The sequence below is a fragment of the Rissa tridactyla genome, assembly GCF_028500815.1.
Source record: "Rissa tridactyla isolate bRisTri1 chromosome 24 unlocalized genomic scaffold, bRisTri1.patW.cur.20221130 SUPER_24_unloc_1, whole genome shotgun sequence".
Taxonomy (NCBI): domain Eukaryota; kingdom Metazoa; phylum Chordata; class Aves; order Charadriiformes; family Laridae; genus Rissa; species Rissa tridactyla.
Genome location: NW_026529338.1, coordinates 637,284 through 649,928, shown reverse-complemented (window position 1 = coordinate 649,928; position 12,645 = coordinate 637,284). Strand labels below are relative to the sequence as shown.

The following is a 12,645-nucleotide window of genomic DNA, read 5'->3' as shown; positions in this document are numbered from 1 at the left end:
CCTACGGGGCCCCGTTGCTGACACAATTGATGTAGTTGTAATAAAAGAGCACGTATTGTCCGTTCCTCTAAGGGTTGCTTTCTCCGTTTTGGTGTTTTGCACGCTGGACTTCTCAGGCCTGTGAGGAAAGGAGCAGCTCGTCCTCCGGCAGGCTCTGTGCCTCGTGGAGGTCAGCCGGGCCCCTTTCCCAGGGGATGGTGGGAAGGGGGGCGGGCAGGGCCCGGGGTATATAACCCACAGCCTCTGCTGGGGCAGCTCATTCCACTGCCAGGCGTCTCCAGGGTCAGAGCTCTGCCTGTCCTTCAGTCGACTGCAGCTTCGGAGGCAGCTCAGCTCCTGGGGTGGAGACGTTATCCCATTTAGAGAACCACAGGTAGGAAGCTGGAGGTGGTAAGACCTTCAGGACCAGGTGAGGTTTGGCAGCATGTACAGTAGAGAGCGGCCTCATGCGCTGCTTCTCTTCTGTGCGGTTTTTCAGGTCAGTCACGTGGTAATGAGCATTCGGGGGCGGTGAGATGGTTTAAGGGTATGGTTTTCTCTCTTCCAGGCATGGTGCATTATCCTGGAATCCCTGGCTGTATTGAAGATGGAACTTTCTTGTGTTTTTTTTTTTTTTCCCCACTGGCTTTGCTGTATCCCAGGTAAGATGCCAATAGAATCTGTCTCAATCGGGCAGGTGATGAGATTACTTTGCAGGGACTGGGTGAGCGTCTTGTCTGCAGCCGTAGATGGAGTTTTCGCGGTTCTCAGGAAAGCAGCAGGGCCATAAGGTATAATGCATTTCAGGATGTGGGGCGCCTCGTCGCCTTCCCCCACGGTGCTCAGGGTTTCGCCGTGTCCCTGGAGCCTTTGCGGTGTGCGGCAGGCCCCTGGTGTAGGTTGGGTCAGGGCTTTGCTGACTCTGTGGGTCTGCAGCAGAGCCCGGAGTCCGTGGGAAGACAGAAGATAGGAGGTGGTGGTGGGACGCAGGGAGAGGCTGGGAAGAGTGACTCCCGAGAAGCGTCCAACGCCGGGTGTTCGGGCTGGCAAATAAAGGGTGGGAGCTGTGGGGAAGAAGTGGGGCTCCTTCCCTGGCAGCTCAGGGAGAAGAGAAGGGGTTTCTAAAGCTTTGCCACTGGGGGAGGGCTAGGAAAGGGAGCCGGGTTCATGAGTCGTCCTTGGACAGGTTTTGCAGATGGGTTTGGGTGTCGTCGGAGCCTGGTGTGCTCTAGGCTCTTGCACTTGAGGCGAGCCAGATAGTATCGAGGAGGAGCACGGGACTGGTGGCTTGGCAGAAGCGCGGTGGTAACGCTGTGTTTCTTGGTATCTTAGGTGCCGTGAATAACTGTTGCCGCAGCGTCAGACGCTGGAATTGGCGCTGAGCGGGCGAGCAGAATGCCTCGGCGTTCATGAGGCTGAGGGTGTCGTGGAAGAGGTTGGCATCTCCTCTCAGGATGCTTATTGCTGGTGCTGTGGCTGCTTTTGGGATAACTTTTTTTTTCTTTTCCTTTTGCAGAGGAAGAGGAGGAAGCTGGTGACCACAGGAACATACTGGATGGCTGTTTTCTGTGGACTGCCTCAAGGATGGATTCGGACCCCTGGCCCTCCAAAAGCTAAGTTGAGAGACTGGTGCCCGAGAGGGGACGAGGTTGAGAATTGCAAAAAGGTGTCTTTGAAGTTGGCGTAGGGGAGAGGTTTGTCTTGGAGCGCAGTCTACTTTAGGCACATAAGGGACGCGGCTTACTGTTTGGCATTCCTGGGCAGGGGGGTTCCAGCCTGTGTGTGTTGTCGTGTCTTTCGTGTGGTCCGTGTTCTGTGTCTTAGACCTTTCTCGGGTCTCGAGGTCATCTTTAAGCTCCAGGAGCATGGCATGGTGCCTCAGGCACCATCCCTAGGGTCTCGAACACCTGCACCCATGGGCATAGCACCATTCGGCTGCTGGTCTTCTTGTGTTAGAAGCTTAAAGCTTGCATCGGTCTTGCGTCTTGGAAGTTTCTGGATGGCCCACTTCTGCGACTGGGGCTTCTTCCCTATGTCATTACGTTCTTAGGTCTTGAAGCTAGGCTTCCCCCGCATACATCTTATTAGTCTTGACAGTCCCTTCTTATCACAGACGATGATGTCCTATACTCTGTTTCAGGGGCTTCCATAGAGCCTCTTTGCATCACCACCACGGTCTCCAGGTCTTCTTGCCCGACGGTGACTTCCGTCCGGGTGTCATCCTTCTTGCTGAGAGTTTTCTCTCATCCTTGAGGCGCGTGGTTTTTAGCGTTCTGTGTAGTGTCGGTCTGTGCTTGTGTGTGTGTCTGGCTCGGAGCCCCCCTGCCCGGGTGTGTAGAGTCCAGGGCAGGCAGAATAGTGACGAGAGTCTACGGTTAATATGTGGATCTGTGGAGACCGAGGCAAAGGTTGGGTAGTCATCTGGAATTTGCTCTCAGTAGGTTGGGTGCGGGGGTGTTTCATTAGTGGGTGTTGGCATAAGCAGAGCCAAGTCGGAGAGGCTGTTCACAGCCAGTGAAGGACGCAGTATCTCAAAGACGTTCAGGCTGCTTTGTGTGGGGTGTAATGTTTGTGGGCTTTTTCTGTGGTTTTTTTTTTTTTGACGGCAGGCTGTAGTTGGATCTAATTGAACAGTGTTCCGAAGTAGAAACAAGACCTTTGGAATTAAGCTATCGCTCTGCCATCAGGGTAATGCTTGATTTTTTTTTTCTCTCTTTTTAGATGCCGAGAGACGAGATGTGCAGGGTGACGCAGGGGAGCCGAGAGGAGCGCTGTACGGAGGTGGCTCGGCATGTGGTATTAGAGGGAAGGTGTGACTGGCGCCTCTATGAATACAATTGGGTACTTTTTTTTCTCATGTGAATGAAGACAGAAGATAGGAGTCGATGGTGTGGCGGTTTGGCAGAAGCGCAGTAGTAATGTTGTGTTTCTTGGTCTCTTAGGTGCTGTGAATAACTATCATCGCAGCCTCGGACTCTGGAATCGGGGCGGAGCGGGCGAGCAGAACGCCACGGCGTTTGGGAGGCTGAGGGTGTCATGGAAGAGGTTGGTGTCTCCTCTCAGGATGCTTATTGCTGGTGCTGTGGCGGCCTCTGGGGTTATTTTTTATTTTCCTTTTGCAGAGGAAGAGGAGGAACCTGGTGACTGCGGAAATGTATCGGATGGCCGGTTTTTGCGGACCGCATCGAAGAAGGATCCAGATGCCTGGCCCTCCAAAAGCTAAGTTGACAGTCAGGTGCCGGAGAGAGGCCGAGTTGGACAATTGGAAAATGGGGTCTTTGACGTTAGCGTAGTGGCGAGGGCTGTCCCGGGGCACAGTCATATTTAGGAAGGTAAAGGATGTTGCTTACTGCTCAGTGTGATGCTAGCGCGTCCCGGGCAGGGCAGTTCCAGCCTGTGCGTGTTGTCATGTCGTTCATGTGGTCTGTGTTGTGTATCTTCGCCCCTTCTTGGGTCTCGAGGTCATCTTTGAGCTCCAGGAGCACGACGTGGGGCCCTGGGCGTCATCCTTAGGGTCTCGAATGCTTGGGCCTGTGGGCGTAGCATCATTCATCTGACGCTCTTCTTGCGTTAGCATCTTAAAGCGTGCATCAATCTTGCGTCTCGGAAGTTTCTGGACGGCCCACTTCCACGTCTGGGAGTTCTTCCCTGCATCGTTACGTTCTTAGGTCTTGAAGCCAGGCTTCCTGCATGTCCATCTTATCGGGCTCAACAGTCCGTTCTTATTACATACCATCACGTTCTACAGTTTGCTTCAGGGGGTTCCGTAGAGCGTCTTCACATTGACATCATCACGATCCCACAGATTTTCTTGCACGACGGTGACTTTGGTCCCCGTGTCATCTTTCTTGCTGAGAGTTTTCTCTCGTCTTTGAGGCGCGTCGTTCGTAGCGTTCCGTGTAGTGTCTGTCTGTAACTGTGAGTGTTTGGCTCGGGGCCGCCCTGCCCGGGCACGTAGTGTCCAGGGTGGGTGGAATCCTGTGGAGAGTCTGTATGTAGTACATGAATCCCTGTAGATCGGGGCAAAGGTGTTAGAGTCATCTCAGGGTAGCCATCGGGAGGCTGTGTAGACACCTCTTCTGTTTTGTTTGGGAAGAGCAGAGGCGTGTTGGGAAGGCAATACAGCAGCAGTGAAGAAGAGTTCATGTCCAAGACGGTATGGCTGGTTTTGGTGCGGATTTTTTTTTTGTAATTTTCTTTGTGTACGGTTGTATTTGGACCTTAGATGGTATTTGTGAAAAGGTGCAAGACCTTTTGTTGTTATGACTCTATTGCTCTGCCTCAGGGTGACTTCTCTGATGTCGCTCTTGCAGATGCAGCGGGACAAGCTTGGTGGGGCAGCGTAGAGGAGGAGAGCGATGTAAGAAGGTGGGTCAGCACATGGTGTTAGAGAGAAGATGTGGCTCTGAGTACTGTATGTATTGGCTCTTTCCAATTTGAAGTTTTGAAGCAATGAACGACATGGGATGTGGGGATGGGGATGAGTCAGTCAAGGTCAGCAGCGGCGGGTGGGCTGAAGTATCACATCTGCCTCAGAGGGAGCAACTTTCAAGTTTTAAAGCAACCCGTGTCGGTTGGGTTTTATGGGTGGTTTGCGAGCCTTCAGGTTGCACGCCTCGGGGGAGGACGGGCGGGCAAGGTGAGGGAGCGGGAGATGGGGAACTTGGTAGGGTTTTGGGCGGTATCTCGGCGTGTGTTTCTTCGGTTGGTGTGACACGCAGGGTCAGAGGGGTGATGCTGCACGCCCACTGAGTAGTCCCAGCGAGTGAGGCGGTTGTGGACACGTTGGGGAGCTCAGGGGAAGGTTTGTCTTTGGTTTTGCAGGCGCCGCAGGCATCCGGAGCCGGACGAGCGTTGGAGGTGAGCTGGGTAGCAGAGAGGTAGCGCATGGGGGTGGTGGTTTCCCGTAAGCTCAACAGTAATATTGTGTGTCTTAGGTGTTTTAGGTGCCAGAACCAGAGAGTGCCACGAAGTCCGAATCCGGAATCCATGCGGAGCAGGTGAGCAGGAGGGTACGGCGCGTGTGATGCGGGGCATATTGCAGTACAACTTAGTGTTGACCGATGCGATGGTGCCTGATGGCACCATTTTGTGCAAATCGGGATTACGTTGCTCAGGAACTTCCTTGACTGCCATTTGAGATGGTCTTGCGTCGTATGCATAAGAATTTGGTTCCGTACTGTGTTCTTGTATATTTGAAATAGTATTGCTCCGCCTCACTCAGTATCGGTTTCGCATCGTGTTGCCCCGTCATGCTCTTGACTGCTCTGTGATCTATTCTGGCATCGTACCACACTGTGTTGCGTGTTTTTTTTTTTTAATCGGTTGTTCTTTGACTGTGTAATGCCTTGTACCGCCCTCTATTGCGTTACATCTAGCGTTATGTTGCCCCGTCGTAGCCTTGACTGCCTTCTGATCTGTTCGGGCCTCGTACCACACTGTATTGCAGGTTTTTTTAATTGGTTGTTCTTCATTTGGGGTTGTTCTTCATTTGGCTTTCTAATGCCTTGTACCGCCCTGTATTGTGTAACATCTCGCATTATATTGCCCCGTCGTAGTCTCGACTGCCTTCTGATCTACTCTGGCATTGCGCCGCACTGTATTGTGTGGTTTTTAATGGGTTCTTCTTTATTTGACTGTGTAATGCCTTGTACTGCCCTGTATTGTGTTACTTCTCGCGTTATAGTGCGCTGTCATTGTCTTGACTGCCTTCTGATCTTTTCTGGTATTACAGTTGAACGTATGCTGGGTTTCTTAATCGGTTGTTCTTCGTTTGGCTGCATGTTCCCTTGTTACCACCTGGTATGGTGTTGTGTCTTGCATTGTATTGCCCTGTCACTGTCTCGACGGTCGTTTTACACCTTCCGTCCTAGGACCGTGCTGTATTGTGAATTCTTTCATGGGTTGTTGTTTCCTTGACTGTGTCGCCTTGTAGGGCCCCGTATCGCGTTACGTCTTGCCTTGTATTGCTCTGTCATTGTGGTGACCGACATCTGATATATTCTACCGTTGTATGGCACTGTACCGTCAATTCTTTCATTGTCTGCTCTGCATTTGATTGTACGTTGCCTTGTACTGCCCTGTGTAAGGTTAGATCTTGCATGGTGTTGCCCTGTCGTTGTCTTGCCAGTTATTTTAGAGTCTCTGGCACTGTATTGTGCAATTTTTAACCGGTTGTTCTGTATTTGACCGCTGTTGCGATGTCACCCCCCTTTTTCCCCCGGGCTGCTGCTCGAGCTATAACGACCAGGAGGAGTCGCTACGAGTGGCACTTGAACTTTGTGGGATGGCTGGCACCAGAGTCAAGACACTGTGAGTCAGTTATATATATAACTAGCGGACAGACCAAGAGCCCTTGGAGCTTTCTTGCAAGGCAGCGGCCTGTTCACCAGCATTTCCTGGGGACACTCACTTAAGGTTCTGCTCCTCGAGGCTGAGAGAAGCCTTGCCGCAACAGATTCTGGGTCAGTGACTAACAGCATGCCAGACTTTGCCATCTTAGCTGAGCGATGCAAAGGGTTTGATCACGCAGATACGATCCTTTAGAGGTGAACCGTTGCCCAAGTCCGGGGTGAGGATGGGATCCAGCCGCACCTAGACTCCTCTCGGAGAAGGAGTTTAGAAAGCAAGGGGGTCCTTTCCGAGCCTCGTGACTCAAGGGGAGGGTCTCCCTGACAGCTCGTCTGACCCTGGCCCCTAGGCAGTAAATGACCCGGGGTGCGTGGCCGTGCAATCTGGTAAAGTGCCATCACGTGCGCTGCTACCTTTGGTGAATCACTGTTATGTTTGTTAATGTTTCTCTGCCTCTCTCTTAGGAGTGAATTTTATCACTGCACCCGCCACAACTGCATATGGCCTGTGTTACATCTTGCGTTGTATTGCCCTGTTGTCTTGACGGTCACGTTAGAGAATCTGTCCTAGGACTGGACTGTAGTGTGATGTGTCTCATGGGTTCTGATGTGGCTGTGTATTGCCTTGTCCGGCCCCGTGTGGTGTTACGTCTTCCATTGTATCGCTCGGTTGTTGTCTTGATTGTCATCTGATCTATTCTGCCGTTGTAGGCCACCATATTGCCCCTTCCTTCATCAGCTGTTTTTTATGAGCCACGTAAAGGGTTGACGGCACAGACATAATCCTTTCGAGGTGAACCGTTGCCCAAGTCCGGGGCTAGGAATTGGATCCAGCCGCACCTAGACTCCTCTCGGAGAAGGAGTTTAGAAAGCAAGGGGGTCCTTTCCGAGCCTCGTGACTCAATGGGAGGGTCTCCCAGACAGCTCGTCTGACCCTGGCCCCTAGGCAGGAAATAATCCAGGGTACGTGGCCACGGAACCTGATAAAGCGCCGTCACGTGCACTGCTGCCTTTGGAGAATCACTGTGTTGATGTTTCTGAATGTTTCTCTACTTCTCTCTTAGGAGTGAAGTGAATCGCTCCACCCACCACAACTGCATATTGCCTTGTCCGGCCCCGTATTGGGTTACGTCTTGCCTTGTATTGCCCTGTCGTTGTCATGATTGCCGCCTGACCCATGGTGTCATAGTAGTGCACTGCACTGTGAATTTTTTGACTGTCTGTTATTTATTTGACTGAGTGTTGGCTGGCAGTGGCCTGTATTGTGTTATCTTGCACCGTATTGCCCTGTATTTCCCGTGACTGCCCTCTGAGACTTCCTGAGATTGTAGGGCGTTCTGTTGTGGGTTTTTTAATTGGCTGTTCTTTGTGTGACTGTGTATTGCCTTGTGCTGCCCTGTGTTGTGTTACGGCTCGTGTTGCATTACTCTGTCGTTGCTTTGACTGTGTTTTGGGACAGTGTCATAGTGCTGCACTGGATTATGGGTATTTTAACTGTTCTTGACTTGGCTGTGCGTTGCCTTTTACTGCTCTGTATGATGTTAGGTCTTGCACTGTAGTGGTCTGTCATTGTCTTGGCTGTTACTTTAGACTGTCTGGGATTGTACTTATTAATTGTGAAAGTTCCATTAGTTGTTCCTTATTTGACTGCTGGGGTGGTGTGGGCGCCCCTTCGTTTTGGCGCCCCAATCATCCATGGAGTTGTTCTGAGTGGTACTTGAAGTTGGGGGATGGTTGGCAACACAGTGGGGACCTAGATATTTTGTTCCTGTGCTGATGTGACTATAAGTCAATTGGCTTACCCCATAAATAGTGGACAGCCCAAGAGCCTTTTGACTACTTCTGCATGGCAGGGGCCTCCGTGCCAGGATCTCCCCTTGAGCAGGGACGCTCGATTAAGGTTCTGCTCCTCGAGATTGAGATATGCCTTGCCGCAACAGATTCTCAGTAAGTCACTAATAGCATGCAAAACCTTGTAGCCTTAGCTCAGTGATATAAAGGGTCGATGGCGCAGATACAATCCTTTAGAGGTGAACCATTGCCCAAGTCCAGGGCTAGGAATTGGATCCAGCCGCACCTAGACTCCTCTCGGAGAAGGAGTTTAGAAAGCAAGGGGGTCCTCTCCGAGCTAGGAATTGGATCCAGCCGCACCTAGACTCCTCTCCGAGAAGGAGTTTAGAAAGCAAGGGGGTCCTTTCCGAGCCTTGTGACTCAATGGGAGGGTCTCCCAGACAGCTTGTCTGACCCTGGCCCCTAGGCAGGAAATAATCCGGGGTGCGTGGCCATATGGAATCTGGTAAAGCGCCGTCACGTGCACTGCTGCCTTTGGAGAATCACTGTGTCGATGTTTCTGAATGTTTCACCGCTTCTCTCTTAGAAGCGAAGTTAGCCGCTCGGCCTGCCACAACTGCGTATTGCCTTGTCCGGCCCCGTATGGCGTCACGTTTGGCATTGTATTGCCCTCTATTTGCCCGGACTGCCATCTGATCCGTTCCGGCATTGTACTGGTGTGTATTGTGGGTTTTTTAATCGGTTTTGTGTTATTTGAATGCGTATTGCCCTGTCTAGTGTTGTATCTTGCATTGTACTGCCCTGTCATTCCGTTCACTGTCACTTTAGACGTTCTGGGATTGCAGCGATCCGTATTGTGCAGGTTTTATTCGTTGTTCTGTGTTTGACCCATGTATTGCCTTGTTACCACCTTGTATTGTGTTGCGGCTTGCGTTGTATCGCCATGTTGTTGTTCTGAGTGCCATCTGATACGTTTCGGTGTTGTACAGCCCTGCGTTATGTCTTCCATTGTATAGCTCTGTCACTGCCTCGACTGCAGTCTCACACGTTTTGGCATTGCATCGCATGGTATTGCGGGATACTTAATCAGTTATTTATTTGACCGTGTATTTCACTGTACTGCCCTGTATTGCGTTATTTCTTGCCTTGTATTGCTCTGTCATTATCTTGACTGGCATCTCCACTTAATTTTGTTTTCTCCCGCACTGTACTGTGGTTCTTCTAATCGGTTGGTATTTAGTTGACTGCGTCTTCCGTTCTGCTCTGTCGTGTAATGTTGCATCTTGGATCGCGTCGCCCTATAGTTGTTTTGACTGCCACCCGAGACCGTGTGGGATCATACTGCACCGTATTGTGGTGTTTTGATCGGTTGTTTATTATTCTGTATTGCATTGTAGCAACCTGTATTGTGTTACGTTGTGCGTTGTGTTGCCATGAAATAGTCTTAACTGTCCTTTTACACTCTCTGGGTTTGTACCGCACCGAACTGAGGGTGTTTTTGATTGGCTGTTCTATATTTGACCACGTATTGCTTTGTACTGCCCTGTATTTTCCTAAGTCTTGCGTCGTATTGCCCTCTCACCGTGCCGCGAGCCATCTGATGTATTCTGGCGTTGACAGGCACTGTATTGAGAGCTTCTTAGGCTGTTGTACTCTATTTGACCGTGCATCAATTTTGTGATCGGTCGTTCCCTATTTGACTGTGTATTGGCCTTGTACTGCCCTGTGTAAAGTTACGTCTTGCATTGTATTGCCCTGTCATAGTATTGCCTGTCATAGTCTGTCATAGCACCAGGATGTGCCCTTGAGCGGGGACGCTTGCTTCAGGTTCTGCTCCTCAAGGCTGAGAGATCCCTTGCCGCAACAGAGTCTCGGTAAGTGACTAATACCACGCTAAACCTCGTAGCCTTAGCACAGTGATATAAGGGTTGATGGCGCGGACACAATCCTTTAGAGGTGAACCGTTGCCCAAGTCCAGGGCTAGGAATTGGATCCAGCCGCACTTAGACTGCTCTTCAAGAAGGAGTTTAGAAAGCAAGGGGGTTGCGGCTCAACGGGAGGGTCTGTGCAATAAATTGTCCAGGGGATGTGGCCACAGAACCTGGTAAAGGGATGTTACATTCACTGCTGCCTTTGTCGAATCACTGTGTTGATGTTTCTGAATGTTTCTCTACTTCTCTCAGGACTGAAGTGAATCGCTCCACCTGCCACAACTGCATATTGCCTTGTCCGGCCCCGTATTGGGTTACCTCTCGCCTTGTATTGCCCTGTCCTTCTTTTGGTTGCCATCTGACCCCTGGTGTCATAGTAGTGCACTGCACTGTGAATTTTTTGACTGTCTGTTATTTATTTGACTGAGTATTGCCTTGTACTGCCTTGTGTACTGCGACGTAGTGCTTTGTATTGCCCTGTAATTGCATTGACTGCCATCCGAGATGTCTTGAGATCGTACGGCAGCGTAGCGCGGGTTTTCTGGTCAGCTGTTCTTTATTTGACTGTGTACTGCCTTATGCTGCCCTGCACAGTGTTCCGTCTCGCGTTGTCATTGTCTCGACCGACATGTGGGATTGTTTGCCATTGTACTGCAGTGTGGTTTGGGTATTGTAGTTTACTGTTCTTCATTTGACTGTGTATTGCCTTGTACTGACCTGTATAACGTTATGTCTTGCACTGCGTTGCCCTGGCATTGTCTTGACCGACATCTGAGACTGTCTGGCATTGTACTGTACTGTACTGGGAATCTTCTGATTTGCTCTAATTTATTTGTCTGCAAATCGGGTTGTACTGCCCTGTATACTGTAACGTGTGGCATTGTACCGCCTGTCACTGGCTTAACGGTGGCTTGAGAGATTCTGTTGTAAGACTGCACTCCGTTGTGAATTTCTCCATTGGTGATTCTGTGATGGCGTATTGCCTGGCACTGCCCCGTACTGTGTTACGCTTTACGTTGTAGCGCTCAGTCATTGTCTTCAATGACATCTGACACTTTGTAACATACGACGCCACTGTATTGCCAATTATTCCACGGGCTATTATTTATTTGAGCATGTATTGATGTGTAGGACTCTGTATAATGTTAAGTCGTGCACTGCCTTGACACTAAAATAGAAATTCTAGAGGCTGTCGGAGCACCAAGTGGGAAAGGGTGGTGGTGAGATCCTGAAAGCAGCAGGAAAGCCCGGAGCCCCACGTGGTGCCGCCGCGCCAGCCTCCAAAATATGTCTGGGTAGGGCCGCGGCTCTGGCGACAGCTCCCACGCTCGAAGAGCCAGGAGGGAAAGCCGTGCCTCCTTGGAAAGCTCTTTGGTAGCCGCTCGCGTGGCCCCACAGCCCGTGGGGCTGCGGGCTTTCCGGCGGCCGTCAGCCTCGGCGCCATTGGCGCCCACGTGGTGCCGCCACGCCAGCCTGCAAAGCATTTTCCGGTAGGGCCGCGGCTCTGGCGACAGCTCCCACGCCCGAAGAGCCAGGAGGGAAAGCCGTGCCTCCTTGGAAAGCTCTTTGGCAGACTCTGGTGTGGCCCCACAGCTCGTGGGGCTGCGGGCTTTCCAGCGGCCGTCAGCCTCGGCGACACCAGCGCCCACGTGGCGCCTCCACGCCAGCCTGCGAAGCATTTTCCGGTAGGGCCGCGGCTCTGGCGACAGCTCCCATGCCCGAAGAGCCAGGAGGGAAAGCCGTGCCTCGTTGGAAAGCTCTTTGGCAGCCGCTCACGTGGCCCCACAGCTCGTGGGGCTGCGGGCTTTCCGGCGGCCTTCAGCCTCGGCGACACCGGCGAACACGTGGCGCCGCCGCGCCAGGCTGCGAAGCATTTTCCGGTAGGGCCGCGGCTCTGGCGACAGCTCCCACGCCCGAAGAGCCAGGAGGGAAAGCCGTGCCTCGTTGGAAAGTTCTTTGGCAGACTCTGGTGTGGCCCCACAGCCCGTGGGGCTGCGGGCTTTCCGGCGGCCGTCAGCCTCGGCGACAACGGCGCCCACGTGGCGCCTCCACGCCAGGCTGCGAAGCATTTTCCGGTAGGGCCACGGCTCTGGCGACAGCTCCCACGCCCGAAGAGCCAGGAGGGAAAGCCGTGCCTCGTTGGAAAGCTCTTTGGCAGCCGCTCGCGTGGCCCCACAGCCCGTGGGGCTGCGGGCTTTCCGGCGGCCGTCAGCCTCGGCGACACCAGCGCCCACGTGGCGCCGCCGCGCCAGCCTGCGAAGCATTTTCCGGTAGGGCCGCGGCTCTGGCGACAGCTCCCACGCCCGAAGAGCCAGGAGGGAAAGCCGTGCCTCGTTGGAAAGCTCTTTGGCAGCCGCTCGCGTGGCCCCACAGCCCGTGGGGCTGCGGGCTTTCCGGCGGCCATCAGCCTCGGCGACACCGGCGCACACATGGCGCCGCCGCGCCAGCCTGCGAAGCATTTTCCGGTAGGGCTGCGGCTCTGGCGACATCTCCCACGCCCGAAGAGCCAGGAGGGAAAGCCGTGCCTCCTTGGAAAGCTCTTTGGCAGCCGCTCGCGTGGCCCCACAGCCCGTGGGGCTGCGGGCTTTCCGGCG

At 52.7% G+C, this 12,645-nt stretch overlaps 1 protein-coding gene and 1 long non-coding RNA gene across 5 annotated transcripts; both read left to right on the top strand.

Moving 5' to 3' along the window:
* Window positions 1–495: 495 nt before the first annotated feature.
* On the top strand, window positions 496–2,876 carry LOC128903200 (uncharacterized). Of its 2 annotated transcripts, none has more exons than XR_008464047.1 (4): window positions 496–641; window positions 1,312–1,414; window positions 1,496–1,596; window positions 2,701–2,876. It is a non-coding gene; the product is annotated as an uncharacterized LOC128903200 (long non-coding RNA). The 2 variants fall into 2 exon arrangements; XR_008464048.1 differs by having other exon boundaries at window positions 625–703.
* Window positions 2,877–3,158: 282 nt separating this feature from the next.
* LOC128903201 (uncharacterized) lies at window positions 3,159–11,112 on the top strand. Of its 3 annotated transcripts, none has more exons than XR_008464049.1 (6): window positions 3,159–4,347; window positions 4,804–4,839; window positions 4,917–4,979; window positions 8,707–8,836; window positions 9,885–9,994; window positions 10,304–11,112. XR_008464049.1 is itself a non-coding variant. In XM_054187185.1 (6 exons), the coding sequence occupies exons 1-6, from the start codon at window positions 4,205–4,207 to the stop codon at window positions 10,476–10,478; spliced, it is 633 nt and encodes a 210-aa protein (XP_054043160.1). In that variant the 5' UTR covers window positions 3,160–4,204; the 3' UTR covers window positions 10,479–11,112. The 3 variants fall into 3 exon arrangements, 2 of the variants coding, with proteins under 2 accessions (XP_054043160.1, XP_054043159.1); XM_054187185.1 differs by having other exon boundaries at window positions 3,160–4,347; window positions 4,926–4,979; window positions 9,900–9,994; XM_054187184.1 differs by having other exon boundaries at window positions 3,160–4,347; window positions 9,900–9,994.
* Window positions 11,113–12,645: the final 1,533 nt, after the last annotated feature.

Coding starts and splice junctions, on each gene's coding strand:
- LOC128903201 (XM_054187184.1), top strand. CDS start 4,205: ATGGTATTTGTGAAAAGGTGCAAGACCTTTTGTTGTTATGACTCTATT. Junction 4,840..4,916: donor GAGCCGGACGAGCGTTGGAG/GTGAGCTGGGTA, acceptor TGTGTGTCTTAG/GTGTTTTAGGTGCCAGAACC. Junction 4,980..8,706: donor CCGGAATCCATGCGGAGCAG/GTGAGCAGGAGG, acceptor CTTCTCTCTTAG/AAGCGAAGTTAGCCGCTCGG.